The 20,602-nt window shown below is 36.1% G+C and overlaps 1 protein-coding gene and 1 pseudogene across 1 annotated transcript; both read left to right on the top strand.

The window, feature by feature from the left end:
* Window positions 1-1,398: 1,398 nt before the first annotated feature.
* On the top strand, window positions 1,399-3,819 carry LOC138330561 (amine sulfotransferase-like). The gene is made up of 3 exons (XM_069278124.1): window positions 1,399-1,884; window positions 2,888-3,199; window positions 3,767-3,819. The coding sequence occupies exons 1-3, from the start codon at window positions 1,710-1,712 to the stop codon at window positions 3,817-3,819; spliced, it is 540 nt and encodes a 179-aa protein (XP_069134225.1). The 5' UTR covers window positions 1,399-1,709.
* A 4,379-nt stretch (window positions 3,820-8,198) lies between these two features.
* LOC138331615 (BTB/POZ domain-containing protein 6-like) lies at window positions 8,199-19,213 on the top strand (annotated as a pseudogene).
* The last annotated feature ends 1,389 nt before the right edge of the window (window positions 19,214-20,602 follow it).

The following is a 20,602-nucleotide window of genomic DNA, read 5'->3' on the forward strand; positions in this document are numbered from 1 at the left end:
TTACTTTACTAGAGATTTTTGTGTCATGCTGTTTACTGTACAAATTATCGGTACACAATTTACTTTACTAGAGATTTTTGTGTTTTGCTGTTTACTGTATCCATTTATCGGTACACATTTACTTTACTAGAGATTTTTGTGTTTTGCTTTTACTGTACAAATTTATCGGTACGCATTTACTTTACTAGAGATTTTTGTGTCATGCTGTTTACTGTACAAATTATCTGTACACATTTACTTTACTAGAGATTTTTGTGTTTTGCTGTTTACTGTACAATTTATCGGTACACATTTACTTTACTAGAGATTTTTGTGTCATGCTGTTTACTGTACAAATTATCGGTACACATTTACTTTACTAGAGATTTTTGTGTCATGCTGTTTATGGTACAAATTATCGGTACACATTTACTTTACTAGAGATTTTTGTGTCATGTGTTTACTGTATCAAATTATCGGTACACATTTACTCCCCCACTTAGAGAGAGTTTTGTGTCTTGCTGTTTACTGTACAATTTATCCGGTACATAACACATTTTACTTTACTAGAGATTTTGTGTCTTGCTGTTTACTGTGGGCAAAATTATCGGTACAGCACATTTTACTTACTAAGAGATTTGTTGTAACATGGCTGTTTACTGAACAAATAAATCGTACAGTACACATTTAGCTTTTACTATAGAATTATGTGTCATTGCTGTTTACTGTACAGAATTATCGTGACCACCATTTACTTTTACTAGAGATTTTTTTTGTATGTCATGCTGTTTATACTGTACAAGTTATCGGTACACATTGAACTTTACTAGAGATTTTTTGTGTCATGCTGTAATACTGTACAAGTTAACGGTACGACATTTACTTTAACTAGAGAGTTTTTGTGTCAATGCCTGTTTACTGTACAAATTATCGGTACACATAAGGGACAGTTTACTGAGAGATTTTTGTGTCGCCAGATTTGCTGTTTACTGTACAAATTATCGGTACACAATTACTTTACTAGAGCAATTTTTATGTCATTGACTGGTTTACTGTACAAGTTAAGACCGGTACAATACCATTTACATTTAACTAGAGATTTTTGTCGTCAATGCTGTTTACTGTAAACAAATTATCGTCACACATAAAACTTTACTAGAGATATTTTGTGTCATGCTTGGTTTACTGTACAAATTATCGGTAACACATTACCTTAACTTGAGATTATATTGTGTCATCTAAATTGCTGTTCAACAAGCGTGACACATTTACCTTTACTATACATTTTGTGTCAAGCTGCTATCGGCCATCGTATGTTTCACATCTTAAGTTACAAGTACTTGAACATAACTTAAATGATAAAAAAATGTCGTTTGTTACTCTCCAACTTCAGTTCCAGGTAAGGAAATTACATAGAGACAAACTACAAAGAGTGATTTCAGCATATCGCGTTCAGTCAGTGAGTTGGATTATAGTCTGTATATACATTGCGGCCAGGTTATCTACAACGACATAGTATTGCCTTTAGGTGTTGATGACCCAATTTGTCCTCCGACAATGACCTGATGATACACATATACATTTTTTACCGTACGACATGTGAGGTCATGTACCCTCAAACTCTGACACTTTATAGATTAGATAAGAGGTCACACAGTTATATGTTGATGTAGTCACTATTTAGAAGACATTCAGTAGCAATACATACGAGATATATCAAAACCTTTACGATGTGTGAGTGGGTAGAAGAAACAGATCCGGACGGTACACATCTGAAAACAAAGAAATATGAAGGCAAACTTTATGTTAGTCTCATCCCTGGAAATATCAAGGATCACTTGGAAAAGGTGGAAGCCATGGAGGTCCGGGACGATGACACCTTTATAATGTCCTACCCAAAGTCAGGTATGGATACTCTATATTTGTATCAAGATTTTAGGGTGGTTTTGTGGTTGATCCGATCATCCTATTTATATCATATACATGTACATTGTAATTATAAAAGAAACAGAAATTTATTTGAAAATGTGAAATATTTTAGGATCTTTAAGGATTAATTTGTATAATTTTTTATGTTATAGAGATATAGCACAAAAATATGAGTATTCTCTTAATAATGAGAGTACACTCAGATTTTTGTGTTATATCTCCATAACATAAAAAATTATTCATTCGCGGTTTGTTTCGCGATTTATGATGAGAGTGCACTCAGATTTTTGTGTTATATCTCCATAACATAAAAAATATTCAAATTAATCCTTATAATTCAATTTACTAAAGATAATCTCTTCAATACTCCAAATTCATTTTGGGACTCTTTTGTTTATGAAATCATTACGCCGTCATTTCAGCCAATTAGAAGCAAAGTCACAAACGGCGACGCCATTTTTCCTTGGGCTGATATAGTGAATTATTTAAGAAATAGATGTTTATTTTGTTGAGGTTATGAGGGTATAATGATAATGAAGCACGTGTAAATTCGCCGGGTTACATGAAATTTACATGGGCTCCATTATCATTATACCATCATAACCTCAATAAAATAAACATATATTCCTTATATTTACAGTTTTTCAAGTAAATGAATATTGTTTTTTCCCGCGGCAGTTGCATATGTTTTATTAAAATACCCATAGTTTTTTCTCTCCCGTCATCGTCAACGAATTCGACTGAACCTCGAGTCATTCATATGTTCCCGCCAAAAGTAGGGCAATGACCCTACCTTTCTACGCCATCGACTATTCACGTAGCAATAGAATCGCCGCGCGTGTTGTGCTAACATTATGCACTGATAATGATAATACTAGATAGCATGGTTATTGAGTCCATGTCAGTGTAAACTGAAAATATGTAATAGAAATGTTTATTGACCTAATTATCTGCCAACAATGTATCCTGTTATTTACAGGAACACATTGGGTGTTCACGATTGCCAGTATGTTACGTTCTGGAAAATCTACCTACATTGGATCGCCACATTTCTTGGAATACAACGACATTGATATGTTAGACAAGCTACCATCTCCCAGACTTTTTGCCTCTCACATGACCTTTGACAGACTTCCTCGCCAGGTCAGGGAAGGGAAAGGAAAGGCGTTTGTTGTTTCCAGGAATCCTAAGGATGTAGCCGTTTCTTTGTTCTTATTCCTACAGAAGTTAACAAAGACTGATTTCCATGGATCATGGGAAGGATTTCTGAGGTTTTACGCTGAAGGCAAAAGTAAGGAAATACTACCAACCTTTTATATTTTTATAAAGGCATACGATTGTGCAAATATTGATTAAATACCTAAACCTCGTTTTCTCAATTATATCTCTAACAGATATGAATAAAAAATGAGTATGTTTTTTTATCAAAATAACACAATAGCATCATTTTGCAGTTACTTCGAAAAAGTAAGATTCAGAAGAATAGTGTGGTTATTGCATTAAACGCTATAGTCTAAGGTATAACACCTACAAAAATACAGTTTGCGAAACCATGTCTGATATAAACTGTTTGACACCAATACTATTAAAAAGACTTTGTATAGTGTTTGCCGTTTTTTATTCCCCAAAGACAATATTTGTGATGTTGCTATGTGTATGAAATGCTGAACGGGCCACTTATATGATAAAAACACTTTGTCATGCTTGTGTAGCTGTTTTGAACGGTCCTATAACATTGCTTGATATGATACTTATTTCTATGTTTTTATTAACTCCGAAGAGCATTTTCATTATTTAAAAACAAGCGCAAGGACAAAGTCTCATGCTGACCTAATCTAATCGCCTTCTGACTTCACAGATTTGATGGAACCAGATACTAAGTCATCAACCCTGTTTGCCAATGTAGATTAAAAGGTTTTAACTTAAATAAAGGCTCTTTACAAGAATTGTGATTTTAATGGCCCTGGGGTCTCAGGTTTCCTCCTAGGGAAGGGGCTACACTTACTATATTAGTTAATATAGGAAAAAACATTTTTAAGCATTATTTGGTCATTTGTAATAGGAAATTATAAGTCAAATGTTATCAGAATTATCTGTATGAAATGGCCATTGAATCCTATCAACAAATTTTCGATGACTAACCCCCAGGGGCCTTAGGGGCGGGACCAAAAGGGGTCAAATAGGCTAAAACTTTAAAATTCTTCTTCTGAAACCTGGAACTGATAGAATCAAATACTCTTCACAGATGGAAAAGTCTTAAAGGGACAATTAGCTCAGGCTAATTCTTTTACATAACCAAGATGCAAAATAAGGCATAAATGTAATGTTCTACATTTCTTATGGAATATATGACATAAAATATCAACAAATTCCACGTCATTGTTTAATATTTTAATTGATACTGTTGTTATTACAAATCGTTGATCAATACGATTAAGCAAGTACAATTTGTAATATGGTAAACACACTACTGTCAGAGCGATTTGAGCAGTTCCAGACAAAAGTAGCATTACTCTACGAGCAAGGGACAGGGTTCGGCATACAAGATGTTAGACCACAATGTGTAATGGCGGCCAGCGAGCAAGATTGAACATTTCACACGCATTTCACCATCATGGGCTTTTCTGGCATATCACAGTAAAACCGACTGTTCTAATTTCAATTAGAACTGGTATTTTTCCGATATATATAGAAATTTTAATGTTCTCTTTGACTGAATTGTCCCTTTAAGCCAGGTCCAAAAAATGTGAATTATATGACCATGAGGTCTCAAGTTTCTCCCCGGAGAGGGCGTTAAGTTTACTATGATTTATATAGGAAAAACACATTTATGAACTTTATTTGCTTAGTTTTCATAGGAAATTAGTCAAACTGGGTTAGCATTATTACCCTGAGATAGCATTTTAACATCTTATCAATATTGGTCCTAGCTGACCTTTAGGAGCCAGAGGGGCAGGGCCAAAATAGGTCAAAATGGCTAAAATTTCAAAAATCTTCTGAATTCACAGATTTGATGGAACCAAATAATAGATTAAAAAGTAAAATTTATAAAATCACTGACTGACTTCAAGGGCCTTAAATGGGCCAATATATAGTGTTTATATGTCTTTGTTGCATTCTGTATCCGAACTCAAGTGACTGTTCAGGCCTATGGGCCTCTTGTTATTTTTACAATTGATTTCTGTAGAGAACTTTTTATATAAATGTAAAATTACTAAGAATACAAAGTAAAAAAAATCCCTTGTGTATATACTGACTGTATGTAGCTGTCAAATTTTCTGAAGCATGTCTCCTTTACAGTTAACTACTAGGCCTATGGGATCGAATATATATAGTGAATAAGTTTTTGAGTTAAATTAAATGTGATTTCTCTGACCTACATATATTCCCAACATAGATCTACATGAAGATACATGTAAGTAATGCAAGTCAACCATGAATTTTGAAAATGAGGTCAGTAGGTCACTGTGACATGCTTTTTAGCTCACCTATTGAAGAGAGGGGACTCATGGTATCACAGTGGCGTCAGTGTCAGTTTTGGAAATGACCAGGTTTAGATTTTGGTGTTAATGTTTATAATTATCTGTCACAACTGACAATGACTTCTACATTTTATCAGATTATAAGTGCTGTGATGAAGTATATGAACAATCATTTTAAGGAAGAAAATGCTGTATTTTGAAAATTCTATGTGGTGCAATGAGTCAAAATGACGAGGTTATGTTGCAAGCATTCAAATACTGTTATCTGTCACAACTATCATTGGTTTCTGTATTGATATAGGATAATAAATGTTGTAATGGTTATGAATCACAAACAATCATTTTAAGAAAGAAAATACTGTATTTTGAGAATTTCAAGGAGCTCAATCAAGGCAATGTATTGTATAACGATGATGAACAAAAAGCGTAAAACAACAATTTTCACTCATCACAAATTTAAGTAATATAGCCCTAGAGAAGCAAATTGTGTTTTTTTTTTTTTGTGATATGAAGATTTATTTATCTTCATATGCAATATTTCTTGAAGGCTTGTACACCTTCGGGTAAATAAACCTTCATATTACATTGCCACCAGGTCATAAAAAAAGTCATCTAAATATAAAACTGGGCATCTTCGATATGAGCTGGAGACCTCTAAGGCCACCTTTTCAAGATATGATATTGAGAAATAACACATTTAGTCGATATCTGACCTGTATTTAAACAAGAATGTCATTAAACAGTGAAAATTGACAACTGAGTTCAGAAATTCATATAATACATTCATAGCCCTCCTGGTGGCAGTGTGATATGAAGGTTTATTTATCTGAAGGTTGATATTTCCCGAAGACTTGCACAAGGGAAATATTACATCTGAGGGTAAATTAACCTGCACTGTTACAAACAAGAGCTATAATGAGAAATAGTATATTAATTTGTTTTCTAGGATATACTACACCTAATTTTGGAAATGTTCATATTTGCCACATAATCCACCTGATATCAAGTTATTTTGCCAGTGTAATATTTTTGCATATATGTCACTAGTGTATCATGACTTGGATCTACTTTCATTGATTAAAAATTCATTGTAACGTCATTTAGAAATAATAAAAATGATGCCAGGAAAAAGTGATGGCCTCCCCTGGACTTTTAGGTCATCTGACCCGACCTATTGTCATCATGCACCGTCCGTCCGTTGTGCGCCGTGCGTAAACTTTTCATTCAAAGGACTTCTTCTCAATAACCGAAAGGCCCAGAGTACTGACCTGTATCATGCTGAGATGAAGGGCTACCAAGTTTTTTTTCAAATGAATGACCTTGACCTTCATTCAAGGTCACAGTGGTCAAAAAGGCTTAAATCTTTGAACGACTTCTTCTCAAGACCCAGAAGGCCCAGGGTACTGAGAGTACTTTATACTTTTGGCCTGTAGCATGCTGGGATGAAGGGCTAGTAAGTTTGTTCAAGGGAATGACTTGACCTTCATTTTAAGGTCACATGGGTCAAATAGGCTAAAAATCCTTTAAACAACTTCTTGTGAATAACTAAGGCCTAGAGACCTGATATTGGACCCGTAACATGCTAGGATGAAGGGCTTTCAAGTTTGTTCAAATGAATGACCTTGATCTTCATTCAAGGTCACAGGGGTCAAAAAGGCTAAACTCTTTAAACAACTTCTTCTCAAGAACCAGAAGGCCCAGGGTACTGATATTGGGCATGTAGTATGCTGGGATGAAGAGCTACCAAGTTTGTTCAAATAAATGACCTTGATCTTCATTGAAGTTCACAGGGGTCAAATAGGCTAAAATCTTTAAACGACTTCCTCTCAAGAATCGAAAGGCGCAAGATACTCATATTGGACTTGCAGCATGCTGGGATGAAGGGCTAGTAAGTTTGTTCAAATGAATAACCTTGACTTTCATTCAAGGTCACAGGAGTCAAATAGGCTAAAAATCCTTTAAACAACTTCTTGTGAATATCTAAGAGGCCTAGAGACCTGATATTGGGCCTGTGATATGCTTGGATGAAGGGCTATCAAGTTTGTTCAAATGAATGACCTTGATCTTCATTCAAGGTCACAGGGGTCAAATAAATGTAGGCTTAAATCTTTAAATGACTTCTTCTCAAGAACCAAAAGGCGCAGGATACTCATATTGGACTTGCAGCATGCTGGGATGAAGGGCTACCAAGTTTGTTCAAATGAATGACCTTGACCTTCATTCAAGGTCACAGGAGTCAAATAGGCTAAAATCTTTCAACGACTTCTTGAGAATAACTAGGAGGCCTAGAGACCTGATATTGGGCCTGTGACATGCTGGAATGAAGGGCTACCAAGTTTGTTCAAATGAATGACCTTGATTTTCATTTAAGGTTACACCGCATACATGGGAGCTCGAGGCCGTCCTTACATGACCATAGCTGTTAATAGGACGTTAATTAATCAAACAAACAAACACAGATCTAGAGGTCAAATTGGCAAAAATCTTTAAACGATTTCTTCTCAAGAACCAAAATGCCAAATCTTTTAATGACTACGTTGTATTGTGCCAATAGTCAGATGACCGTTAAGGCCTATGGGCCTCTTGTTTGGATACTTTTTGATGTGAAATTCTTTGTTATGTAGGCTTTTGTAGTTAATTGTGATAAAAAGTATCTTTAATTTGTGTTTATTTCATACATGTATGACATTTTATCAAACTCATCCCGAAACTTCTCGTTTCATAAAATGTCATATGAAATGAACACTCATTTAGATTATTTCTATAATCACATACCACTGGCATACATTAAAACCTGAATAGGCCTCTTCTATTTTATTTACATCAGGTGTTAATTACCTTCATATTCTTCTGTTGTATAGATATTATTCATATAATATAAAGATAACATGTACATGTACCATCAATGCTTTAATTAAATATTGTTTGTTTTTTCTATTACAAGACCCTCACCAAGGATGGCCGCTGGAGGGGCTGTGCCTGAGGACTGGAGGGAGGGTAAAACTCTGGTCCAGTGTAACCGCTACATCCTCGAACAGGAAGTTGCCTGTGATGTTCACTTTATCCTTGGTCAGGCAGAAAACCGAAGACGCATTGGAGCTCATAAAACAATATTAATGACTAGAAGTAATGTTTTCTTTGCTATGTTCGAGGGAACTATGGCTGAGCTGGGCAGTGTGATAACCATCCCTGACATTGATCCATTGTCGTTTAAGTTGATGTTGTTGTAAGTATTTTAAGTCAGTTGTTTTGTTGTTACCACATATAAGCATTTTATTTTCGTGAGGACATTTTTGAAATTTGAGGAGATCTCCTAATTAATAGTAAATTAGATCCATAAAACAATAGGACATAGTATATCTACTTGTATCACTGACATAAATTACGAAATTAAAAATTTTGAAAAAATTCAAATTTAACAGTTTGAAGTAAATATTAGTAAACATTTAACCTGTGAAAATAACTGGCTACAGCATACATAACTATAATAATAAATTTTCAATGTTTTATATGTGAGATACAAATTTGAAGCTTTTAGAATTTATTATATATTTTTTTGTATATATAGGTAAACCTATATTTGACATTTAGTATTTAATAAATGATATAAAGCATGAACATGTGACAGCCTATTATTTTGTCAATCAATTAATGTCAAGGACAAGTACTAAGACAGTGGGGCAGCGCATTACCAGAAGCCCTCTACCTCTTGGATGTTGGGGATCAGTATTTTTTCTCTGAGTACTCCTGCTTTCCTCCATCAAATAAACCTTCCATGACCCTGGCTGATAATAGGACATAATATAAGCTAATAAAACCAAAGTATAAAGATCAGGATTATTGTACCAATGAAATACTAGCAAAACATGAGAATCTGACATCAATGAAATTGGAGATCTAGAATTGTTTATGAAATTTAAAAATATGCCAATAAATGAAAAACAAAGAATAAAAATTCTGTTAAATAATTTAAAGTCAGGGGTTTTCAACTGGGTCAGTTGAGTGTAAGCTAACAATCAGTATTTTATTTAAAGCCTAATTTCCATTCTTTCATTAAAACTTTCATGTCTTTCTTTTCGCATCTCTACTTGATTCAATAATTATTATATACACTGTACCCCTGTGTTAAAAACTCTTTTAGCATTGATGGGAAACTACATTGTATATGCCATATGAGTGAACGGAAAAAGAGAAAACTTTCTATCAGTACTTCACTAACTCATAGAGTTTTTTTATGAATGACTGTTGGAAATCTCAAATATAATGTGTATGTACGTGCATGTGTGTGTATCCTGTGATTTAGTCCTATAAATCGCTTCTTGTCCTAGAGTTTCAGCATGGTGGATTGTAACCAAATTTGGCCACAAACATCCTGGGGGAAGGGGGAACAGAACTTGTATAAATATGACACCACCCCCCCTCCCCGGGGCAAGAGGGGCGGGACATAATAGGGGAATTAGAGGATAAATCCTATAAATCGCTACTTATCCTTGAGTTCTACATGGATTGTAACCATATTTGGCCACAAACATCCTTGGAGGAAGGGGAACAGAACTTGTATAAATTTGACACCCCCCCCCCCTCCCCGGGGCAAGAGGGGCGGGGCCCAATAGGGGAATTAGAGGTAAATCCTATAAATCGCTACTTATCCTTGAGTTCTACATGGATTGTAACCAAATTTGGCCAAAAACATCCTTGGGGAAGGGGGGAACAGAACTTGTATCAATTTTGGCTCTGATCCTACGGGGGCAGGAGGGGCGGGGCCCAATAGGGGAAATAGATGTAAAAAATCCTATAAATCGCTACTTGTCCTAGATTTTCTGCATGGATTGTGACCAAATTTGGCCACAAATATCCTTGGGGGAAGGGGAACAGAACTTGTCTAGATCTTGGCTCTGACCCCCTGGGAGTAGGAGGGGTGAGGCCCAATAGGGGAATTAGTGATAAATATTCAAATTCCTTCAGAAAAGAAACAATGAACCTGTATTCAGAACATTACTTGTCATTACAGACCAGATGAGCGATACAGGCTTTCTGGGACTCTGGTTTCCTTGTGTCAGAAAATTTACTATAATAGTTCCATCAAGTATAGAGGCAGGATACAGATCAGACCATTCATTCCCCTCCATTTCACTTCAACTAACAGAGTTTAAAACAGGTAAAGGCATTTGGAAATTCAACAATATTCAGGTGTAAAGCTGAAAATGAAATTCTCCTCATTATAAAAGATTATATCTATAAGATGCGGTGTTTTCACAAGTCACTTACCATAAATGGGCTGATTTGTGTTTTGAAACAATTTTTACGATTTGCAAAAATATATTGCAAATGGTAAAGGTGATTTGGAAAAGGAAAAAATTGAAAAAGAATGGGAAACATGGGGAAAATTTTCTAAACTATAGTAGATATTCGTCTTTCCTAAAACCACTCTCCAATGCTACCACACTGTTGCTGATCCATCTTTTATGAATAAGCAGAAGTTTTATTCATATATCATTAAATTATATATTAATATTGATAGTACCATCCTCTTTCCTCCTTCCTACTCCTCCTAGACTTACCCCTCAATCTCACCTTCTTTTTTTCTCTCTCTCTTATCTCTCTATACTCTAATATTCACCCAAAGAAATGTAATTAAAGGAGTAAGAAATGATGATTTTGTTTTATAAATTATATATAATTACCTCTCACTACAGGAAGTGGAAAGCAATAGGTTAGGTGAGGCACTCTCGTCAGCCGATATATACATTGTCTGGAATCTAACTGTGGTTGAGAGGTAAAATTGTGTGTCCATGTATTTGTCATATTAATATTCTACACAACTGTACTGTACAAACAAACATACCAGTATTCATATGGTTCTTAAAACAACTGGGTTCAAGCAGTCAAGAAAAGCCAATTAAATTAAAGTGAACAGTCAGACGGGGCAAGGATGGCTAAAGTCGGTAAAAATGGTGTGAATGTATCCAGTATAATTTCTTATGAAATAGAAAAATAAAATCTCTCGTCAGAATCTATCAGCGTACGAAGAAATTAATTTAAAGTATAGGAATCCTAAAACGTCCTCCCGGCCTGACTATGTCCGTGGTTACATTTCCACGCAGCCTCGCTTTCAATGCTTTCAACTTTTCTTTCTTTTAATGGTCAGAACTGGGAAACGTAAGCAGAACTTGACCGTCGTATTAATATATGAGAACTTTTGGAAGGCCAATGAACGCATTTAGACTGGTATTCTTTGCCGGACTATTCACTTTAAGGACATTTTATATTTATACAAACCTTTTTGAATGATAGTCAGTTCCATAATACTCCAAAAGTTAACATTTGTTTACACTGAATTTTATCTCAGACCATCTGAAACTTTACAGCTTAAAATGCCTCAATTTAAAAATAGGTCTGGGATTACAAATGCAGATTTATGAAGTTTCAAGTTTTCTTGTATTTAGTTATTTTTCTTCTGCTTGTACCTTGCAATTTACAACGTGCCTTTTAAATTGAAATATGAAAGTATGAAAGTTGCTAGTTGAATGGACCCCCTCCTGTGTGAGGGTAACTTATGTATCATTTCCCTCTTATAAGTAATAAAAACCTTTTAAATAATATTATATACCATGATACTTCCATATAATATGACTGAATGTGCACATCTTTGCCTTGGTGGATATTTTGACTGCATTCTATAGCTTTTAATTTTCAAAGTGTTATTATTATTTCAAAATAATGAAAAATGTTTAATTACTCCTGTTATACATTTGCATTAGTTAAATATCTATTTACTGTGGAGAGCAGTACCGGAGCAATGCACAACCTCCCCATATGTATGAAAAAATGGAGGCCACAAACTGAAGCTGTCAGTGTGTAGGATTGAATTTTGAAGATTGTGTTTTTTTTCTTTAATTTTTGTGTATCTGTTACCTTAGAAGTTCTTCGCACTTCTTGCACTTCGGGCAGGAAGGGCTGCGCCCTTATTAGATTTATTTACTGTGACAATATATAGTAGGGTAGACTTGATAGTAGTGATAAATCATTCTGATCTATTAGAGTTATTTCCCCGTGATTAAATTTCTGAGTGAAATGACGGAAGTATAACAATGAGTCTGATAGGTCGGAATATGATACTTTATCAGTCCATAAAGGAAAAAATGGCGTCGCCGTTTGTAACGTTGCTTCTGATTGGCTGAGATGACGTTGTAATGATTTCATAGACTAAAGAGTCCCAAAATGAATATTGAATATTGAACTCATCATAAAAGCGGTTTATTTAGAGTACACTCAGATTTTTGGTGTTACATGTATATCTCCATAACATAAAAAAATCTATTCAAGTTAAACCATAACTATATATTGTAATTCAATTCAGTAGGTGAGCTGATTTGACTACATAGCTACAAAGCAAAATATATAAAACTATTGCTCACATCCCATATAATAAATAAAATATAATAAATCCTTGGAATGTAGGACTATTTAGATTGGTTATATTGACATTTCTAATCTAATGGTTGTATGATTAAGTACATGTATACACTACCAAGTAAATAATATACTCATATTAAAGCAGATGATCGATTTGTGATCAATGATTTGTGATTCAAGCCAATCTCAGCAATCTATTACAAATATTCTTAATGTGGTTTCCATGACAATTACATGGTACCAAATGTTGCTGCCAACAAACTTCAATTATCAAAATCCAAGTTGAAATTGATCCAGTAGTTGAGGACATTTGTCTTCAAAAATCTGTGTAGCGAACTTCATGGTGACTTTCTCAACAATAAATTAGAGGAAAACAAAAACATTGCTTCCAAACATTTTACTATAGACGAACAGACGGAAGAACAGTCTTCTTATAGTAGACACAATTCCATCGATGTCGATGATTACATTGTGTGGACTGGCAGGGATGTGATTGTGAAAAAAAAAGATTGAAGTTATTTACAGTGATTGTGAAGGGGCAGGTTATTTCTTTTTCTTTCTTTTTTTAGTGTATAGTTATAAGATAAAAATATGATAGAATTTTAGGGAGTGGGGTCTTCAAGTTCTGTTTTTAGGATATGTTACTTGAAGACCTCTCGTGTAGTGCTTTGTACTGTAGCCACGGGTAGATGTTCTATTGTTTAATTGTGTGTGGAAAAATGAACATTTGAATATGTCCTTGGTGCCACTATATGTCTATATGTGAATGGGTGTGATTGTCTGGTCCTGTAGTCTGTCAGATAAAGAATTTGACTATAGTCTATTGCCACATGATGGTGTGTGATTTTGTAAAATAATATTAAACGTGTTCTTGTTCTGCGTGTTTGTAGTGGTCCAGTTGAGGTTTTCCATCATGTCTTGTACTGAACTTGTGTATTGGTATCTGCTTGTTGTGTAGCGTGCTGCTCTGCGTTGTATTTTTTTCCGATTTGCATGATTTGATTTGCCTGGTGAGGGTCCCATACGGAGAAGAGGTACTCCAGTTTGGTTCTGGTTATGAATTTGTGAGCATGTTCTTTTATATGTTGTGAGTTTATCTGTAAATTTCGTTTCAAGGATCCTAGTGTCTCCTAGTCAAACAAGTTGACTGCAGTTTATAACCCATCCTAACTTTGTTGCGGGTTTGGGGCTATAATACTAATTATTTTTATGCTTCTTTTATTGTTGTACCTTCGGATCCAATCTCTTCAGCGTACTTTCCACAAAACTCATACAATACATTTCTTACCATAGAAGACATAGCTAATTGCATGTTCACAAGAAGCACGTTATACTGACAATTGACCATAATGATCTATGTAAAGCAGAAATAATAAAGAGGAATTCTGATGTGATTATTTAAAGTGATTATCAGTTGGTTTTAGACAACAACTATTAATTGATTAAGGTTTTCAAATTATTTGGAATAACTGACATTAAAGTCCACCAATGCATCAAATAGCCATTTAGGAGTTAATTATTATTTATTGTTTACAGAACTTTGTAAGGCCTCAGACAGGACCATGCATGTAGTTCTAAACTAATAATGTTACCTGTAAGTGATCGAGATCGGGTTATCTCAGTCGAGGGTTAAAATATTCTAACCTAATCCCAACCGAGGCGTTAGCCGAGGCTGATATGTTACAAAATCTTAGCCCGAGACTGAGATAACCCGATCTCGATCACTTACAGGTAATAGATTTTTTTCTCGCGCCTCTAAGATATAATAAAACCATCTATAAACGCGTTCAGAGTTAAAGTATCCCGCCTTGGCCTCTTGGTTCATAGCCGATTGACCATTTCATCTGCGCTTCGAATTTAGTCATCCCTGCGTAAAACTCTAGTTCGGTTATATCAAAGAAAAACACTGATCAATCGGTACATACTGTTTTATTAATTAAAAACAACAACCAAACAATGCATGGTAAATGCTGAATGTCTGAAGCGGGTAACGTCATCGATTCGAGAGTATAACGTCATATGTGTGGACTGTTTCATGAATGGCGTAAAATTGCGCCAAAAATCGCGTAAAGGTACCAGACAGATCGGACGAGATAGAAAAATCTAGCACTGGGTATCATGTGAGATTTCCCTGTCCGAGGTGCGAGAAAAATCCTAAAAGTACTTGCGATTGACTGGTGTGGATTGGATGTTTAAAGGGGATGCAGTGTAAGCTAATGTAAGCGTGGCACAAACTGACCAGAGTGGACATATCATGCTGCCCAGTTAATTTCTGGTATAAACGACATTTTCAACTGATGCTTAGAATTGATTGTCTCCTAAGTTGAAGTCTAATATTTAGTTCCAATTATGGATACTTAGTTGTATTCACTATGATTTTCCTTCTTTACAGGTATATTTACTGTGATGATGACAGAGTAGATATTTCCGACAGTTTTCCTGTCCTGTATGCAGCTCAGAAATACAACTTGAAAGGCCTTGCTGAAAAGTGTACCCAGCGAATTAAGACCGCGATATCGACTAGCAAAGTATGCTGGGTGCTGATGCACGCTTGTACGTGGATGCAGGAGGAAATCAAACAACTCTGCCTTCAGTATATCATCCTCCATAGTTCTGCCGTGTTTGGGACAAAAGGATTCCTAGATTTAAATTTGCCTACCTTGATCGAAGTCGTGAAACACGACCGTGTCAATATGGAGGAAAAAGACATATTTGAAGCTGTGGTGAAGTGGGGTAGGCACAGATGCAGAACTGCATTGCTACCAACTACTTCCATTCGGGATTTCATTGGTAATGTGTTGCCATATATTCGATTTGCAAGAATGGAATTATCCTATTTCTCAGAAAAAGTCTCTCACATGGGTATTTTGACAGAATCAGAACTAGTGGAGCATTTTAAATTCTTAACCACAAGCAAAGCAGACCATCCAGACCCACCAAGGGATAGGAGGGTTGTCTTTCAAAGATTTTTCTGGGGTGAAGAGTGGGAAAGGTTATCACCGCGGAAATGCTGACGCCATTTCTTTCATGTTATCGAAAAATGTCATGATGCATGCAGTGCTGGTGTATGGGAGCTGCCAATATAACGCCTCCTATAGAATCAAGATTAAGATTTTGAAAGATGGTGAACACCCAGTGTATGAGAAAAACATTGAACTTGAAACAGATGGCTTCACCAAGACATATCCGATCGAGATTGAACCGCCATTACAAATGGAGAGAGAAACCTGCTTTACTGTTTTAATGGTGATGGAAGGCCCTGTTAGTTACTATGGAGATGGAGGGGTGATCCAAAAACAGCACGAGGGTATGACCATCACGTTCATCCCAAACGAAAAAGGACTAAACGGTACAAATATTAAATATGGACAGTTTAACGGGTTTGTATTTAAGAAAATTTAGGCTACATTAGAGTATTCAAAAAACAAATACCAATATCAATATACATTGTGTATGTAGTCCTCACGTTGTGGTCACCTTTATATTACATGAATTTTCTACACCTAGCTACATGTACATCAATTGAAAACCTCATTTCGCCCCACCATACATCTACATAATACATTAAGCTTTGCGGTGCTTTTTGGGAGAGATGACTACATACATGTAATAGGGAATTGAACCTGTCCATGAAATTTGAGACAAATCTCTTCAGTACTTTCAGAGAAGTAGCGGTAACAAGCTTCAATATACGAACATAATTCTGACAGATCTTTCGTACTATTTCGTCCCCTGGAATTCACTTCTTGGATTCTGGAAGCAACACTTTGATGGACCATTTCTAAAGGTCACCAGAATGTGACCCCTTTAATGGGATTGATAAGGATCTGAATTTTTAATCAGATTCGGTTTAGCCTACTTGTGTGAGAGTTTGTGATAGTGAGGTTTGCTTTATATGCAAGGATCGTAGATGAGGACTACATGTACATGTACATCCTTGATACTGCTTCGATTATCACATTTAGAATGAAACACACTTATCAAGCTTCTATGTAAAACATGAAAAGAGTTATCAAAAAGTACAGTCATAACTAAATGCTTAATACCATTCCAGATTACTTGATATTTCATTTTCCTAACAACAGTCTTAAGCCCTGATCAAAGGGGGAAAGTGCGTGTGTTTTTCTGCATTTATCATTTCATATTAATTATCTCATAATACATATTACATACACCAACATTGGATTACCTGGGCATCAATATTGCTATACTACATGTATATACTATGAGACTTGTTTATTTTTGTTACAGATTTATTTTGTATTGTTGAAATTCTATAGTAAGACATACAACATTCACTAGTAATGAAACCTTTTCCGACTTATGTAGGAACTGGACATTGGTTTATATAACATTAGCAAGTGTCTTATGCTCTTACGTGTGTACATATATTTTTAAAGGTCGATTTATGAATTTGGAGACTTAAAATTATTTCACATTTAGCTTCAATTGGGCACCTATACTTATCAAACATGATCCAGTGAATTTCTTGTTTTTGTATAGTTAATATAACTAGTACTAATGTAATATGGAAAAATGGTGTGATTTTCAGTGGATGCCTTATGACTCGATGTCAGTAAACGTTAAATGTATAACAAAATGGCGACATTTGCTGAATTTTCGCAACGTTGTTGTCGTAGATTTCCGTTGGTGTCGTGGTTGCAACAGAACCATGGTTATATCAAGACAACGAATATTATGTACATCGTTATTATCGTTGTTCCATCGGCTAACCACGAGTATTTGTGTCTATGAAATGATTTGAAAACTGTAAACCAGGAAACAAACTACCCAGAAATAATTCGTGTTGTACAGTATTAATCTGTACAGTACATTACAATTTTAAAAATAAAAATGAATTTGATGTACACTCATAAGTTTAGTATTTTAATGCTATTTAGTAAGGTTAATAATCTTCAGCAAGATTTTTAGCAGAAAAAAGGTTTACATGAAGTTTTCAAAGTAAATTTATGTTTTTGTATTACGGTGATATATTTTCCTGCAGGTTTGTCTGTGTACCTGGTGACATCACTTCTTTTTTTAATGCTGAGAGATATATTTTTATTCAATGTTGCCAACATTTGTACGCTTTACTACAGTTGGTATACCCTGTAATATATTGTTACTGTACACACAATCAGAATGGAGGATTATTAAAGGCCATCTATCTTTCCGAAACGGATTTTATTTTTTTAAATGAGAATTTAAACGAGATTGATAATTTTGTAGAGTCACAAGAGTTATAACTTACCGTTAATACAATACTTATCCTCACCTTTTGAACAATTTAACTAGAATACATAAAATATTTATTTTCCGCCGTCGTCCTAATTACCGCACGTTAGTTGCCTATCACTGCGCCAGACGGCAAAACAGCGAAATAAAATCTTCATTGTACATGTAATATAGATTAGGCAGGGAATCTTGTATTTCTTTGATGTTGTTACTGTACCTCATTTTGACCCTCGATATACACTTTCTTATGCTATTTTTGCTTTAAAGAAACTTTTAATTTTTGTTTCGGAAAGGTAGTTGGCCTTTACATTTTTCTTTTTATGTGAATTGTTGCATTCTGTGATCAGCTGGTGAACTGCTTTATTTTCGTTTTTAGCTCACCTGGCCCGAAGGGCCGGTGAGCTTATGTCGTGGCGCAGCGTCCGTCATCCGTCCGTCCGTCCGTCCGTCAACATTTCCTTTAAATCGCTACTAGTCATAGAGTTCTGCATAGATTGTAACCAAATTTTGCCACAAACATCCTTGGGGGAAGGGGAACAGAACTTGTATAAATTTTGGCTCTGACTCCCCGGGGGGGGGCAGGAGGGGCGGGGCCCAATAGGGAAAATAAAGGTAAATCCTATAAAACGCTACTTGTCCTAGAGTTCTGCATGAATTGTAACCACATTTGGCCTCAAACATCCTTGGGGGAAGGGGAACAGAACTTGTATAAATTTTGGCTCTGACCCCCCGGGGGCAGGAGGGGCGGGGCCCAATAGGGGAAATAGAGGTAAATCCTATAAATCGCTACTTGTCCTTGAGTTCTGCATGGATTGTAACCATATTTGGCCACAAACATCCTTGGCGGAAGGGGAACAGAACTTGTGTAAATTTAGGCTCTGACCCCCTGGGGGCAAGAGGGGCGGGGCCCAATAGGGGAAATAGAGGTAAATCCTATGAATCGCTACTTGTCCTACAGTTCTGCATGGATTGTAACCAAATATGGCCACAAACATCCTTAGGGGAAGGGGAACAGAACTTGTATAAATTTTGGTTCTGACCCCCTGGGGGCAGGAGGGGCGGGGCCCAATAGGGGAAATAGAGGTAAATCCTATGAATCGCTACTTGACCTAGAGTTCTGCAGGGATTTTAACCAAATTTGGCCACAAACATCCTTGGGGGAAGGGGAACAGAACTTGTATATAAATTTTTGCTCTGACCCCCTGGGGGCAGGAGGGGCGGGGCCCCAATAGGGGAAATAGAGGTAAATCCTATAAATCGCAACTTGTCCTAGAGTTCTGCATGGATTGTAACCAAATTTGGCCACAAACATCCTTGGGGGAAGGGGAACAGAACTGGTATAAATTTTGGCTCTGACCCCCTGGGGGCAGGAGGGGCGGGGCCCAATAGGGGAAATAGAGGTAAATCCTATAAATCGCTACTTGTCCTAGAGTTCTGCATGGATTGTAACCAAATTTGGCCACAAACATCCTTGGGGGAAGGGGAACAGAACTTGTATAAATTTTGGCTCTGACTCCCCCGGGGGCAGGAGGGGCGGGGCCCAATAGGGGAAATAGAGGTAATCTTATAAATCGCTACTTATCCTAGAGTTCTGCATGGATTGTAACCAAATTTGACCAGAAACATCCTTGGGGGAAGGGGAACAGAAAATTGTATATATTTTGGCTCTGATCCTCTGGGGGCAAGAGGGATGGGGCCCAATAGGGGAAATAGAGGTAAATCCTATAAATCGCTACACTAGTAACCCAAAATGTGTTAATCTTGCCGAAACTTGTTAGAATAACGGCAGAATACTTAATTTTTAACAAGTTTCGGCAGGATTAGCATATGTGCTTTTTTATTCAGTATTAACCCTTTATATTAAGACTTTTCCTCAGAATTCCAATTCGATTAATAAAATTAAGTATTTCTGCCGTAAAATTAAGTATTTTTCTGTCCGCCGTGGGTCGTGACGGCTGACGGCCGAATAACAGAGGGTATCAGTCACAATTACCCAACTTCGTTACGTGCACGGCTATTTATTGCTACATTGTCGGAGGTTGGGAATCGCCAAACTTTTCCGATGCGACGGTGAAATTAACAGATTCGGCGATAGAATTAAGAGTTTCTGCGTTTATATTCAGTGTTTCTGCGTTTATATTCAATGTTTCTGCGCTAATATTAACACATTTCGTCGCTTACATCGAGCGGGCGCGCCGAGCCGTGACGGCCGAGCACACGGCTTACACAGGTAAACTTTACCTTGTGAAACGAGACTTACAGTACGTACAGCCGCCAGCCGATTGTACCTGTAAAATAATTATGTTTACAATTCTCTTTTCCCCTTTAAAAATACATATATCCTCATTATCCTATTCTCCTATCTTTTGTTGTTTTCTTTCCCGCGTCTCGTCATTTGAGCTATGCATTTTGCACCTTTTTTTCGGAAGAGTTCCGATACGAGCGGTAACTGAATAACTGTCTAGGTTATGTGTAAAATATGTGTATATACACGGGGATTAACTATGACAAACAAATTATGTGTTTGATTATGTGCAATTACATGTATGTATATTCTTCTC

This window comes from Argopecten irradians, chromosome 9 (genome assembly GCF_041381155.1).
Source record: "Argopecten irradians isolate NY chromosome 9, Ai_NY, whole genome shotgun sequence".
Classification (NCBI taxonomy): domain Eukaryota; kingdom Metazoa; phylum Mollusca; class Bivalvia; order Pectinida; family Pectinidae; genus Argopecten; species Argopecten irradians.